Here is a 13,891-nt window from a genome sequence, read left to right as displayed (position 1 = left end):
AAATCTGTAATGCACATCTTGGTGTTTTGAAGCCAGTCCCTTGCCTTTGGGCCCTAACTCATTGTTTCCTTGGTTGAGGTTTGTCTTTATTAAGAGCGAATTTCCCTCATTCTTGACTCCCCCCTGCTCTTGTTTGCTTTGGGGGAGAGGAAAGTGCTGTTCTCTGGTCTTGGCAGGAAGTTCCCTCCCGTCCACACTGGATGACACAGGTCCACATGCTTGGGGACTGGGTTGCAGCCAGGGCCCATCCGGCTCTCTGCAGCTCCTGGCTGGGCCACGGACCCACATCAGCCTCTGCGAGGAGATGGGTGCCCCGGACCAGCTGGGGAATCTGCTGGGCCAAGCAGGGAATGGCTGGGAAGGCGCCAAAGAAGGACAGGGGGTGAGTTCCTCACTGTACGCTCTCTGTCAGAATTGCGTCTTCCAATATTTATTCCTTTCCCTAGTGTTTAGTCATTGAGCCTTGCAATTTTTGGAACATGAATAGCTCAGTGTAAATGAAATTAAACTCAAAGTTTTTCCTTACATTCCAAAAAAAAGGGAGATTTATTTAGTGGAGTTTAGCAGTTTAAAATACACAGATCTGAGTGTTGTGGAAGGGGATACACAAGCAGGCATGACATTCACAGTTCAAGGCATTTAAGAAACACAGACGCTCTGGGAATTCCTGCAATAAAGCATCAGCTCCTGATCCTGCTGGCACTCCCTGGGCTGGTCTCGCAGCGGTTTCAGGCACTTTCTGGAGATAAACAATAAATAGCTGCAGAAAACTCCCAGGAGAGATGCTGGGTGGGGAAGTGCTGCTGTTTCCCAAGGAGATAAGTGCTTGATTGGAGAAGGTATGACTTTCACAAGGCCATGTGCTCCAGTGTGTCTTTTAGTGAGAGCAGACACTGTTCCTTGACTCAGGGAAAGTGTCCTTCTGTTTCAGACCACTCTGTTCTTCACTCTTTCAAATATCTGCATCACCTTGCCTGCTGGTATGCAGCCTTCTCTCATGATGGTGATACCACCTTCCCAGAGGAAGAATAAGAAAGTTAAGATAATCCCCGAAGGGTGAAAGAAAGGCGTAGGAATATAAAGAAACATTTTTGGGCACTAGATCACAGAATGGTTGGGGTTGGAAGGGACCTCTGGACATCATATAGTCCAACCCATCTGCTACAGCAGGTTCGCCTAGAGCAGGTTGCACAGGAATGTGTCCAGGTGGGTTCTGAATGTCTCCAGGGAAGGAGACTCAACTAAAGCCATCCAAATGCTCAGGACATGCAAAAAATAAAGTTGTGTAGAAAGAGCACCGGAAACTTTGACAGTAAGCAAAACCACCTACCAACACTGACCCAATACTTTGTTCAAGAGTTTAGTTTTCCACTAGAGAATCCCACTCAAATGACAACCTGGATCCAGCTAATGACACCTCAGTTTGTGCTGTTACATCATTGTGGATGAGCTCCTGTAACACCTGGTGGTCTACAAGGAGTATACACCCTTCCTTTCAGAAGCATCCACCCTCCCACTTGAAGCATTTTTACTCTTATAAGGCAGATTTTGCTTGCACAATCGTGTTTGTCCTCACTGCTTCATTCTCTGTCAACAGAGAGGTCCTCCAAGGACATCTGTTGTTTGTTCCTCTTCATCAACGTGTTTGCAAATGTCCAGGCACTCAAGAACCGTTACTCTTGGAGCACACTGTGCTGCCAGATTGATATTGTTGAAAGGAGTGGAAACACCCCAGGAAAAAGCAATTGCTGACATAGAAAGGGTGGTTCTTACACTCACTTTCATCAATCTTTGTGCAGTTGACCACAGTTGATGCCACCACCTCGTCAGATTCTCCATCACAGAGAACACCCTCCAGCTTATGGCCAAGACGCCTGTAGGGAAACAAAGCAACAACACTACACAGTACTTCATATTACAGGCTGCTGAAATTCCCCTCAACACAGGGCATCAAACCATGATCACTTAAACTTCTCAGCCACGGACCTGACAGTTGGTTTGCACTGCGATAGACATGTCAGTGAACAGAGTACTCACGAGATGACCATGTCGTGGTGCGTGCTGTCAACCTCTCCACTGGGATTAGCAGATGTGATTGCCAAGGGTCCCGTCATGTCAATGAGGTGCACCAGGACAGTCAGGTCAGGCACTCTGATCATGATACTGTCTTGAGTTCCCACTCTGCTGTAGCCTGCTCCAACTCCTTGAAAGACAGAGGACATTGGCAGAGGTAAGACTGGCACATTACCTGGCATGGCATCAGAGAGAGACCTCCTCCTGCTGTCTTAGCAAGTGACCCTGCTCCATACCCCAAACAAAACTGTGAGTTTATTTTTACAGTTTCAGAAAAGGTTCTTGATCAGAATTTGACAAGAGCAGCTGTTAGATTTTGAAACTAACTGCAAAATGAAAATATTAATGGCTGGAGATTGACATAGCTACCTTCATGTATGTAGGATCTACCTATACCAGAGAGTCTAACTTCTTATGATCATTGCCTACCCTCCAACCCTCTGTCACATACCTCTGCCTGGTGAGGCGATGAGAAGGGATGCCCATGGGAACCCTGTCTGTCCTGGGACAGGGACATCTGTCTCTGAACCCCGGCCCGGGGGCTGTCCATTCCTAACCAATAGCTATGGGCTTGAGAGAGGTGACACTCCCCGGGCTGATGAGCCTCCCTTGCTTTGAGTCTGACTGTGTTAATGAAATCATCATGCTGGCTCACACTGTTAATGAGTCATTACAGCTCATTAACACCCTCTGCTAAACATTTACCAAGGCTTGTAAGAGCTCCAGAGATGATTCCTTAGGATAAAATGAGCAGAATATCTCCCCATTGACGCCCAAAGGGGTGTGTGGATTGCAGACCTGCTGTGTTGAAAGCATGAAAGAGGGAGAGAAAGGTTGCCCTGTTCATCTCACCCAGCTTCTTCAGCCACTCTCCTTTCTTGATAATGCAGCCGATGCCACCAGGGTAAACATTTTCCATGAATTCCCAAAGCAGCGGGCTGATGGGGGGAGCAGCTGCTCGCAGCTGGTCCAGGTTTGAAATAAATATGCAGATGGGCTTCTCTTGAGGCCTGTCCTGCAAAAAACAGGAAGAGAGGAAGGGAAAAAAATAATGAAGAGAGAAACTGTGTGTTGAGAAGACTGGAGACCATTGGAATCCTGGTTTGTGTGGTTCCCGGGGACCAGGACCAAGCAAGCGAGACGTTGTCTCTTCACAAAGTGCTGAGCATAGGAGGGAGCTGCATGCTGTGACTGATGCCACAGCTCAGGTCTGCATGTGCAAACTGAAGAAGAGAGAGAAGAGCAGCCTGCTCTTGGGATCTTGGTGGCATGCATCCAAATCCCCTGCTTTACACACAGCTAACTCAGGGAGGGCTCATTATTGGTGCTTTTAACATCTTACAGAGCAGAGGCCTGATTTTCTTCTAACTTATGCTGTGTAAACCAAAATCAAACCCATGGATTCACAACAGGATAATGGAAGTAGAACCTAACACCCTGGAAACCAACATTTACATTACCACTTCTTCAGTTCTTCAGTGCTTTGAAATAAGCTTGCTGTAAAATGAGCAGTGATATGGAGGGAAAATAAAAAGAATGCACAAAGCAGTGTCATTTCAGTCCTCAACTGACATAAGTTTCAGCAGGGCCAAATGACTAAGGATCTGGGCATGTATTTACATTCTGTTTATATTATCTCATCGACAGGGAAGGTTAGCATTGGCACCAAAGCAGGACAGAAAAGACTGCCTTTGTTGCTGATGTTCACGCTAAGTGCCAGCTGAGATAGTCTGTTATGCTTATTTCTCCAGGCTAGCCAGGAAATTGCCTCATGGAGAACAGACGAGACCAGGCTGCAAAAGTTGTATTGAAGGTGCAAACTTTGAGTCTGACTCCAGCCCTGAATGTCTCCAAATGTCTGGGGAAATTTATTCCTGGGATTCTGATTCAGCACTTCATAAGACAGAGCACAAATATGGGTTTGGACCCACTTGCAACAAGTGTTGGGGCCATACCTCTTTGGGTTTGTGCTTTGCCCCCCCATGAAGCAGGATGGAGCCATCAGATTCCCAGTGCCCCATGCCCAGAGCAGAAGGTGCTCTACCACACATTGCTCAGCTCAGAAAGTGGTCCATGACATTTTGGTGTGGCTGCTCATAAACTCTATCCATGGTCAAACCCTGAGGCTTAGGACAACTTGTAACAAAGGGTTCCCGTTCCTGCTTCTGTACATAACTCATCTGTAGGACATACACAGGATCCAAGTAACAAGACAACAGCTTTGTGTTCACACCTTGATTCTGTAGACCTTCTCGATGGCTTGAGGGTGTTTGCAGGAGGCTGCCAAAGCATAAACAGTGTCTGTTGGGACGCCACACACTGCCCCTGTGTTCAGCAAGTCAGCGATGGTCCTCAGGCCACTCGTACGGTGAGACCTGGGGCAGACGCAGGGTGGAGGATCTTCAGTGTCCTTCTGAGATCTCTCAGCCTGGCAATAATCAGGAGGCAACAAATCCATTACAGTGGGAATAAGCAAACATAGGAAACACAGGGTAGGATTCAGACCGCCGAAAGGCACGTATCTCACTGTGCTGTGATAGTCAAAGGGCAGAGCCAGCACTTCTAGGGACACTTCACCTTGAGTGAATTACAAGGAAGAAGTGATTAGTTCTGTCCCAGTAATAAAGTCAAAGAGACTAGCTCAGGTGCAGACATTGGAACTGCTGATGCATACAGTTACAGTAGATTATTCCCACCCAGCACAGTGACTGCTTCCTGGAGAAATAACTATTCTCAAAAATGACCTAAGGAAGCTGCAGGGGAATCTTAAATCCAGAGGAACTTGAGTAAGATCAAGTTTCAAGTGTTTCCTCATGAGTCTCCATGGTTAGAAATGCTGATTTAATGAAAATATTTCTCTGCAGCAGGAACTAGAGCTGTCAGATCAATCAGCGCGGTTGGGTGGAACTGCCTTGGTCAGACATACAAGACGGTAAAAAAAGTTTAAAGTTAACAGGTACAGTGATGTCTTGCTGTCCACTTTGGGAAGCTTTTAACTTCCCTGTCCCCAAGGTTATGGCCTTTAAAAGTTCAGTCTGTCAGCAGTTATTGGATTGGAGATGGCTAATTGCACAGGATCATGGAGATAGGCAACTCGGAATGAGGTAGGAGCTTTGTAAATGTCCTTGCTCCTTCTCCAAGATTCCATAGATGTTATTCATAATGGAAGAGGGCTTGTTTTCTGCTTATAGCTCCCAACAGAAATGCTGTGATGGGGATTTCAAATTACACTAAGGGGTTCAAAGGAAGGACATTAGATGGAAATTTGTACTCTTCTAGAGAAGACCTAAGACCCCAGGATTTCCCTCCTGACCAGGAAAGTTACACCATCATGTAAAAATCTCTTACTGTGAACAAAGGGGGTCCCATCATCATGAGATCCTTCCCAAACATGCTGTTTGCAAATGATGCTGTTGCTCCATAGAAGCAGATGATGCTAAAGATGCTTAGCATCACAACTGGAAAAAACAAACAAACAGAAAACAGAGATTCAAAGGCAGAAAGGGTGATAACAAAGGAGCTTTTTTCTTGCATGTCTCATGACTTGTCAGCATTGCAAACTTACTTCAGTCTTTCCCACCATGCAACATTTGCAATCCGGTATGTTTGTGGGTCTGAAAATTCAAGGTGTTTCCAGGTTTGCCTATCTGTGCATCATTTCCCATATGGGTTTTCTTTTTTTTTTCCATTTATTTTTCCCCTGGTGTAAAAGCTTTTACAAACCACCTTACTGAAAACTCTATGCAATTACAAACAAAATTTTTACTTGCTGCAAAGCCAAAGCTTCAACAGAACTACAGCCATGCACACTGGTTGCACGTTTAGTTCACCACAAACCTTAGCTCGCTGAACAACTACTAGAAAGCGGGACTGTACAGAACCTCAGGGCATTGTCTTGATCCAGCAGTATCAGTCGCATCTAAATGTTTATTAGAAAGCTCAAGGACCTGGGGATGGAAGGAAGAAAGTTTTCCTCCTCCAGTCATGGAGCTGAAAGGCACAGCTCACACACACACCAGTCTTCTATGGAAAGGTGACACACTCATCTGTTTGCTTTTTTCCAGATACAGGTTGTGCAAAACGTTGCTCCCCAAACATGGACCCCCTCACTGCCTTCTATGGGTGAACGCTTGAGGTCCAAGTTCACCTACAACTCACTTTCAAACGGCAAAGGGAGGTTGTCCAGCGTAAAGAGCAGGAAACAAATGGTCAGGAGTTCCATTACAAGGGTCATGCAGAGAAGCACCACGTTAAAAGCGGAAGCTGTGAAAAGAAACAGAAAGAAGAGGGACTCACAACAGAGAACGGCCCATTAAAACGTATGTGAAACAGCAGAAGAATTCCTAAAACAACAATCTTATTTGATTAAACTGAGCAGTCCACGGTCTGACTTCCCTGTTGATGGAGGAACAGAGAGGTACGGCTATGGTTTGTTCAGCCCTCAGCTTTCAAGAGAGAAGCTGCCAAACCTTTAATCTGCCAGTACACTGTGCTCACATGGAAAACACTCCTTGGGCAGCCAAAAAGATTCTGATTTACAGCAGCTGGGCTGGAGGGTGACTGTGGATACATGCCAGTGTCCCAGTCAGTCTAACACTTTCACCTTACTTGAACCTTTTATTTTCTTTGAAATGTTCTTCCATCCCCTTATGACTGTTTCTTCTAAGCCCAGCTCAGCTTCTGTTACTGGCTGTGGGCAAAACATTTCAGTTCTTGCTTAATCTTGACAGAGCGAGCTGAGACAGCCTCGCTTGTGCATCTCCACCACAAAGCGACCACAGATTCGATTAATGATCTGACCCCAAATACCCCTCAATAAACAATCATGAACGGTACTGAGACTTACCGAGAATAATTAAAAAAGCATTGAGCACCAAAAAGGCAATAGAACCAGCAGTGAATCCTTCACTGTTCCCTGGAGCAATGTCTATCAAGTGGCCTGAAACAGAACCAGCAGATTCGGTTGTGAGCAAACCATTAAGTGCAGTGTAACAGAAGAATGAGACATCTGCGGCTGAAATGGCTATGATTCAAATTAATTGATGTTGGCCACTATAAAGAAAATCTACCACAATGAAACCTATTGCATCTGCAATGCAAAGTATTTGAAGTATTAGCTGAAGAACTAGTGATGGTTATCCAAAAAAAGCTGATGATTTTACCTCCAGCTTGTAATAAACAGGATCTGGCTGAAAACATTAATAGCTTCTTGCTGTTAAAGCAACAGCTTTAACTTCCCCCACAGGTGCTCATTTTAATAGGACCTGGCATGGAGGCTGTATGAACATGCTGCCCACCTGGAGCTAAATAAGGCTTTTTAAAGCCCAGGCTCATCATTCTTGGATCTTCTTTCATGGCTATGACCAAGATGACTTGCTCTAGGCAAGTCATCACTCCAGAACCTGGAGTATTCCACTGCCTGAAAAGCATCTCCTGGACTGTTATTCTAAGGCAACAGCCCAGAGACAGCCTAAGTGCTGTCTCACAGTAGTTTAGCAGGGAAATCTTGACCTCTGTTGGGATCAAAGACATGACTTAGACTCCTGTAGCCGTGAGAGTACCAAGTGACTGTGGCAGTGGCAATCAATTACATGAGAGCAAGGCTGTTTGGCCATTATTTTTTTACAAGGAGGGGTACTGGTAAACCTGGTATCATTGTATCTCCTGGGAGAGGGAATTATGTTGGAGAAAGCAATCTGAAATTTCCTTTTTTTTTTTTTTTTTGAGTAAGCAAAATAATAATCTTGACCTTGCATTACCTGCAAACCGCAGCCAGGTCCATGCTCCCCAAAAGGCAGCATAGCAGAATGGAAGAATGCACCCAAACCTTCTCCCGCCTTGGACCTGGATCCTGCAGACGTACAGCTGCATTATGGCTCCTGGGATGAGCACGGAGGGTATGGAGAGCTGTCTGCTGGGGTCACCGAGAGGCCCTTGGATGGCAGAGACTGCAGCCAGACCATTGCAGACATAGAACAATGCATCTGGCACTTCAGCCCTGGTGCCGCTTGGGAAATTCTTGGACCTCGTGAGGAAGATTTTGGCAGCCATCAGGGTGGTTTGAAGAGCTGAGCTGGACATAGCCTGGACACCAACTGGAATCAAAACCTTCTCCCCGATGGAATTGATAAGGCTGGCAAAAGTGGCGTACATTGAGAGAGCAGTGCAAAGGCTGCAGGCAACCCCGAGGAACAGGTAAGCACCTGGCATGGGGATCTGATGGATGGAGGCGGTGGTGAGGATGATGAATGAGGCATTTTGCAGCATCTCCAGGGTATCTTTGTGGGTTGACATCAGAAAGAGCATGCAGGCAATGCCCAGGAAGAACCACCCACCAAACATTCCCAGCCTGCTTTCTTGAGCCATGGATGGCCCAAGGAAGGTGGTGAGTGTAAACTCTTCCCAAGACATCACCAGCCAGTAGAGGCTGTGGACACCAAACTTGGTAGTGTAATAGACATCACTTCTCAGGTAGCTGTAGAAGCTGGACAGCAGCTGGCAGCTGGAGATGATCGATATCCACACTGCTCCAACACAGAAGTTCTTTATGTACCCAAAGAAGTAAAAGGCAAATAAAAAGGAAGAAACAGTATTGCAGATGTTGCCTAGGGCCATTGGCTCAGCATACTTTGTATTCTTCTTCTTTTCTTCCCCAAGAGCCTTGGAAGAGCTCTTCTGTGCTGACCCCAGTAGCAAGACATTGAAGAGAGGATGCCCAAAGCCTGGAAGGACGTACCGTTGTGTGATGCCCTTGAACAGGAGAGCCACTGCTCCGTACAACCCACACATGACAATGACAAGTTCAATGACACCTGACACTACCAGAGCCCACTGGCCAAACAAGGCAACTGCTTCAAACACCAGGGCAAGTGCGATGGCCCCGAATATGAAGGGCATGATGTAGTTCACTGTGGCTGAGCAGAAGGAGAGGATAAAGGAAATGGAAATATAGGCCACCAGTCCAGCCACCGCACTTTGGCTGGCAGACAGTTGGGCCATGCCAGTGGGCAGGAGGTGGCTGGCGTTCCCTGAGGTCAGGGTTACATTCTGCCAGGAGGGGTAAGCGGCTGCAATGATGCGTGTAGCCCCATAGCTACTCCACAGAGCAGAGAAGGTGAGAAAGGCTGTGCCTCCAAGGTGGTCATACTTCCGGAAGGCAAGAAATCCTGCCAGGAGCTGGACAAAGCCTCCAATCAGGATGAGGTGGACACCTGAGAGACACATGAAGACGTCAGGTAGGAAGGGTAACACAAAAGGATTGCAGGAAGCAGTGCTGTGTCTCCAGGCTCTGGGCAACACCCCACCACAGGTCCCACAGCCTGCTTGTGGCCAACCCCACATCCTCTGTCTTTCCCTCTCTTCCCACTTTAATAAGAAATTTCTGTGCTGAGCCCTGAGGCATGGACATTGAGCCCTGTGGTATGTTCAGTGTGGTGGGCAGGTCCAGGAGCGGTTTGGATTTATGAAGGTGGGACATGGAATGGTTGAACCAGATTCCCGGCAGCGTTGATGGGGAAAGAGGAGCAGCCATCTTATGGAGCACGCAGACCATTGGAGAAAGCCCACACCTGTCCCACCAGTTCTGCCCATTAGCCCGTGGGGATGACCCTCAAAGAGTCCATCCTGCCCAATGCTCTCAGGGGAAATTCACCTCCAACCAGCATCCCCCATAAGCAGCATCACCCACCTGCGAGGATGTCCTCTGCTCCCTGTGGCCTGAGGCCGGTGTGTGCCACAGTGAAGTTCTGCAGGCAAAGGAGGAAGGCGCTGACCACGTTCGCGAGGAGCCCCAGCACCGCTGGCTCGCTGTAGAAGACGGCAGCAAAACCCGCCGTGCTCGCCATGGCCCTTGCAGACAAAACAAGAGTGTCGGCGGTCACCCCCAAAACCTCACGGTCGTCGGTGTCTAGACCAGCACTGCTTTGGGTTGGGCGCTCGGCCAGCCTTCAGAGCTGTGTCCCCGCTCCAAGGAGGGAGAAACTGGTGACAGGCTCAGGTGTTTCCATAGTGCCTCCCCGTTCGTTGCTCCAGACAAAGGCTCGATTCAAAGCAGAACTTTAGGTGCCTACTTTCCGGAGTCCTATCCAGAAAAAACACACACAACCTATTTAGGCTACAAAGATTTCTGGCAAAAACATGTTTAGGTGCCCCAAAGCGCTGCAGGTGGTGGTGATGGTTCCTGCCCCCTCTTCTCCAGGCTGCTGGAGATGGAGAGGAATGAATAGCTTAACACAAATGAACAAACATTCAGACGAAACCCACAAGGTATTTTGAGCCATTCCAGGACATTTCTTATCCACTGTTACAGACAAACAGGCAGGCACGACGCACACATACACAGTCTCCCTTCCAGATGGAATTTTCCAGCCCCATCCCTTTCTTGAAACTCTAATGACTAAATAGTCTATTTTCAATCCCTTCATATTTCTACCATTAACTCGTCTATTTGCAGGCAGCCCCCACATTTCCATTCCTCTGCACTCCTGGGTACCATGAGCTGGAGTTTGCTCTCTGGAGGTTTTTGTTAGGAAACAAAGATGAAAATAAAACAGCAATGTTCTTGTTATTTTGGTATTTTTAGCACATTTTATGACCTAAAGGAGCTGAAACAGGAGAAAGTGATGTATTCTGTTCTCAGCCATTCCAAAAAGCCTTTTGGAAAGAAAGGAAAGCATGTGGCACTACTATTGATAGGGGAGTGAAGGGAGAGGGAAGGAGCACCACCCATAGAAGAAATAGTTTTGGGAATACTAATGAACTTAAATCCCAGTGTCTACTCTTAAACACACAGTATTCCTGGGCAGACATATACTATTTTACAAACATCAGTCACCTATGGATTCCTTCATTCCATTGAAAACCTCATGTTTTCCTTCTCTCCATTTATTCTAAAGGATGTAATTTTCACAAAAAAAGACAAACAAACAAACAAACAAAAAAACCAGCAAAGAAGGAAAGATGAGTTGACTCCAAACAGCTCTGAACTGATTCAGCAACTTAAACTCTCATGAAATGTGGAAAGGGCAAAAACTTTCAAGTGAACCTAGGGAGGCAATTAATTAATTGAATTATTTGCTTGTGCTAAACATCAGATTTTTTTGGTTCAGAGAGATGCACCAAATCACAGTTCTGCAGGAAGAACACTCCTTTTTAACATCAAGCATCTGTATAAACTACTGAATTGAAGGAGGCCCTAGGAAAGGATGCACCCTTAGGAACAGCTCAGATATAAATAAGTGGCTTGGTTTAAATGGTTATACTTGGAGGCAGACCACAACATTAAGTTCCTCCAGATGTTTTGCTCTGAAATAGCTCAGGCAGTGGCTTTCTAGGCATGCTGCAACAAGCACCTGTTTTGAGTCGGTCTCCGGAGGAGGATGAGATGGGTTTTTGGAGGAAGATGGTCTGGCCAGGTAACTACTTGGCTCGCAGAAGTGGTTTTCAATTTTCCAAGACTCACTTTGTTCGTGGTTCCTGCATAACTAACTGCGCTAGTGGTTTTAGAGCCTGCAACATACAGCTTGGTTTTGTGAAGGATTAAGAGACACGACTAATAGGGACGTTTCTCTCTCCTTGTTGTGCAGTCCTTTGTAGGACACCTGGGGAGGCGTGAAAACAAATAGCAGAATATGCCGTATTGGGCTATGGAGTTGTAAGGGGAAAGACATGGAAAAGGAAGGGGATGAGGGAGCTTGCCTTGGGAGGAGAAGGTTTTAAGGTTAGAAACAGCTGCAGACCTACCCACTGCTCACACCTACCCACAGCATCGCACCATGCACTGCAAACACAGACTTGTGGTCCCAGTCCTACGACCATTTCAGCATCTGTGCTTTGCCTACTGCCTGTTTCATGCAACACAAGGACACACAATCCCCTCCCGTTATTGTCTCAGGTGCAGCAGCACTAGTAATGCCGTGTGCTGCACCAAGACCTGCAGAAATGAAGGTCTGAGTGGAAACACTCAGGGATGTTTTCTGTTCAAAGTATGCCCAAGCCTTCTTTGTCCCGAGGATAAACCCACTCATGGCTGCTGTCACTATCTGTTTTCTACAGCTGTTGCCTCTGGCACTTTGTAGGGACCTATTTCTCTGTGTGCACTATGGAAAACTGATAATGTGACACCTCTGCCCCCCACTCTGTGTAACACAGCAAAGAGGGATCTCCTTCCAAGTCTTTCCTTTGCACTGAGTTGTGCAAGCTGGGCATCTTCAGCTGGGACTGATGCCAAGTAGCTTTTTCAGTAGAGATTCTGCAGGCAGTGCAGGGCCACTGTCCAGGAAACCGCGAGGATGGAGACATCCCCACGGTGAGGAGGCAGCTGGGGTGCTGCCAGGCCTTTTGGAGAGCGGCTGTACCGAACGGGGCAGCCCGGGGTGATCCCTCCCTTGCACAAATCCCGCAGGCAGTGGGGGTAAAGCCAAAGCCACCCCCTCATACACCCAACATCCTGCCTTTTCTTTCCCTTTCCCCTTTGTCCCTGACATTCTTCAGCCTGGGGTTTGCAGCAATGGCTTTTGAGGTCCTCCCTCCAGCCTGGCTCTTCTCCCCTCAGCATGACCTCTGAGCCATGCACACGTGGCCAGCATGCCAGCCGGGCTGCACCCTCCTAAAACCCTTTCCTGTACATGTTGCCTTGTTCACAATAACTTCCCTTCACCCCTTCCAGAAAAGGTCGTTCCCCTCTGCACCCCCTTTCCATCTTGCTGTTACACCTGGGCTTTGCAGACCTCACTGCGCACATCAGCTTGGCACTGGCATCTGCTGCCTGTGCTTCTTTACCTTGACTGCTATCAATGGGAATATGCTGATGCATGGACATTGTCTCCACAAGAGGGTGGAGTAAGGCTTAGCATGCCATAGGACACATATAAATACCAAAACATTAAACTTGCAGACACTTATTCCCCTGTGCCATTTTGTGATTATTTTTCCATCCCACCTTATTAATGATAACAAATGTTTATATAGTTCTGAGCAAATACTGTGTTTCTCAAGGTAAACATGTTAAGAGAATGAAATGCAATTCTTTTTGGATAAGCATACAGCAAGATTAACAGTGCACAACAACACTACACAGCTGGAATAAATATCACAACTCTGACTTTGGTGAAAAGCACCACAAAGTTGCCTGAGATGCATTGTCGTGTTCATGGTGATCAAGGGTCTGCCTAGTAGTTAGCAGAAAATTCAGTCTGGTTTTCAATGCAGGATGTATCACACCAGGCTGTTATTCTGTACAAAATAATATGCAGCATGTTAAATGTCCCCAGGTTTCACTATCGGACAAAGCAAAGAGCCATGGCATTCCCCCAGAGTCCAAACACTCATTTGGGAGTGAAGGGTCCCAACATCTCCTGGAAGCCACGGAATTCACATCTACACTAACATTTCAATGAACCGGCAGCACATGGCAGGCAGCATCGCAGAGCTGAATATTTAGAAGAAGGAGAGATATGAAAAGATCCAGCCAAATTACAAAACACTGAATGTATTCAAGATAAGCATCAAAGAAAGACACCAATGCCAGACTTGTCCCTCTGCAGCTTGGATTACCTGGTTTGGTGACACTTCAGCTCAATGGGAAGATGCTCTTGTCCCTCTCATTTCCTGGTAAGTACCAGTTTTATAGTCGTCCTCTGTAGGAGGAGCCTAGGGCCAGTTGCTTCACACATTGGCACCTGTAGCATTTTGGAGACAGGAATTTCCTTGAACTTTGTCAGTTATTGTCCTAAATCTTTTTTTATTTCCTGAAACCAAGGGGGGGTTCCCTTCTGTTCAGCAGAGAAAAGCCACCCCTCCTCATCTATTCCCCCCACCC

General features: G+C 46.9%; 1 protein-coding gene across 1 annotated transcript; it reads right to left on the bottom strand.

Moving 5' to 3' along the window:
• Positions 1 to 515: 515 nt before the first annotated feature.
• On the bottom strand, positions 516 to 13,753 carry LOC106145739 (uncharacterized). Its single transcript, XM_065028048.1, has 11 exons — positions 13,627 to 13,753; positions 9,761 to 10,153; positions 7,833 to 9,284; positions 6,920 to 7,012; positions 6,232 to 6,336; positions 5,422 to 5,531; positions 4,307 to 4,501; positions 2,926 to 3,088; positions 2,038 to 2,203; positions 1,780 to 1,874; positions 516 to 1,013 (listed from the first exon to the last, which is right to left on the bottom strand). Exons 2-11 carry the CDS (start codon positions 9,915 to 9,917, stop codon positions 928 to 930), a joined length of 2,622 nt encoding a protein of 873 aa, XP_064884120.1. The 5' UTR covers positions 9,918 to 10,153; positions 13,627 to 13,753; the 3' UTR covers positions 516 to 927.
• Positions 13,754 to 13,891: the final 138 nt, after the last annotated feature.

Source organism: Columba livia, chromosome 12 (genome assembly GCF_036013475.1).
Source record: "Columba livia isolate bColLiv1 breed racing homer chromosome 12, bColLiv1.pat.W.v2, whole genome shotgun sequence".
Classification (NCBI taxonomy): Eukaryota; Metazoa; Chordata; class Aves; order Columbiformes; family Columbidae; genus Columba; species Columba livia.
The sequence above is the reverse complement of the archived record's forward strand: the minus strand, read 5'-3'. Positions and strand labels throughout refer to the sequence as shown.

Coding starts and splice junctions, on each gene's coding strand:
- LOC106145739 (XM_065028048.1), bottom strand. CDS start 9,917: ATGGCGAGCACGGCGGGTTTTGCTGCCGTCTTCTACAGCGAGCCAGCG. Junction 6,337..6,919: donor TGCTTTTTTAATTATTCTCG/GTAAGTCTCAGT, acceptor TTCTTTTCACAG/CTTCCGCTTTTAACGTGGTG. Junction 4,502..5,421: donor TGGGACCCCCTTTGTTCACA/GTAAGAGATTTT, acceptor GATTATTGCCAG/GCTGAGAGATCTCAGAAGGA.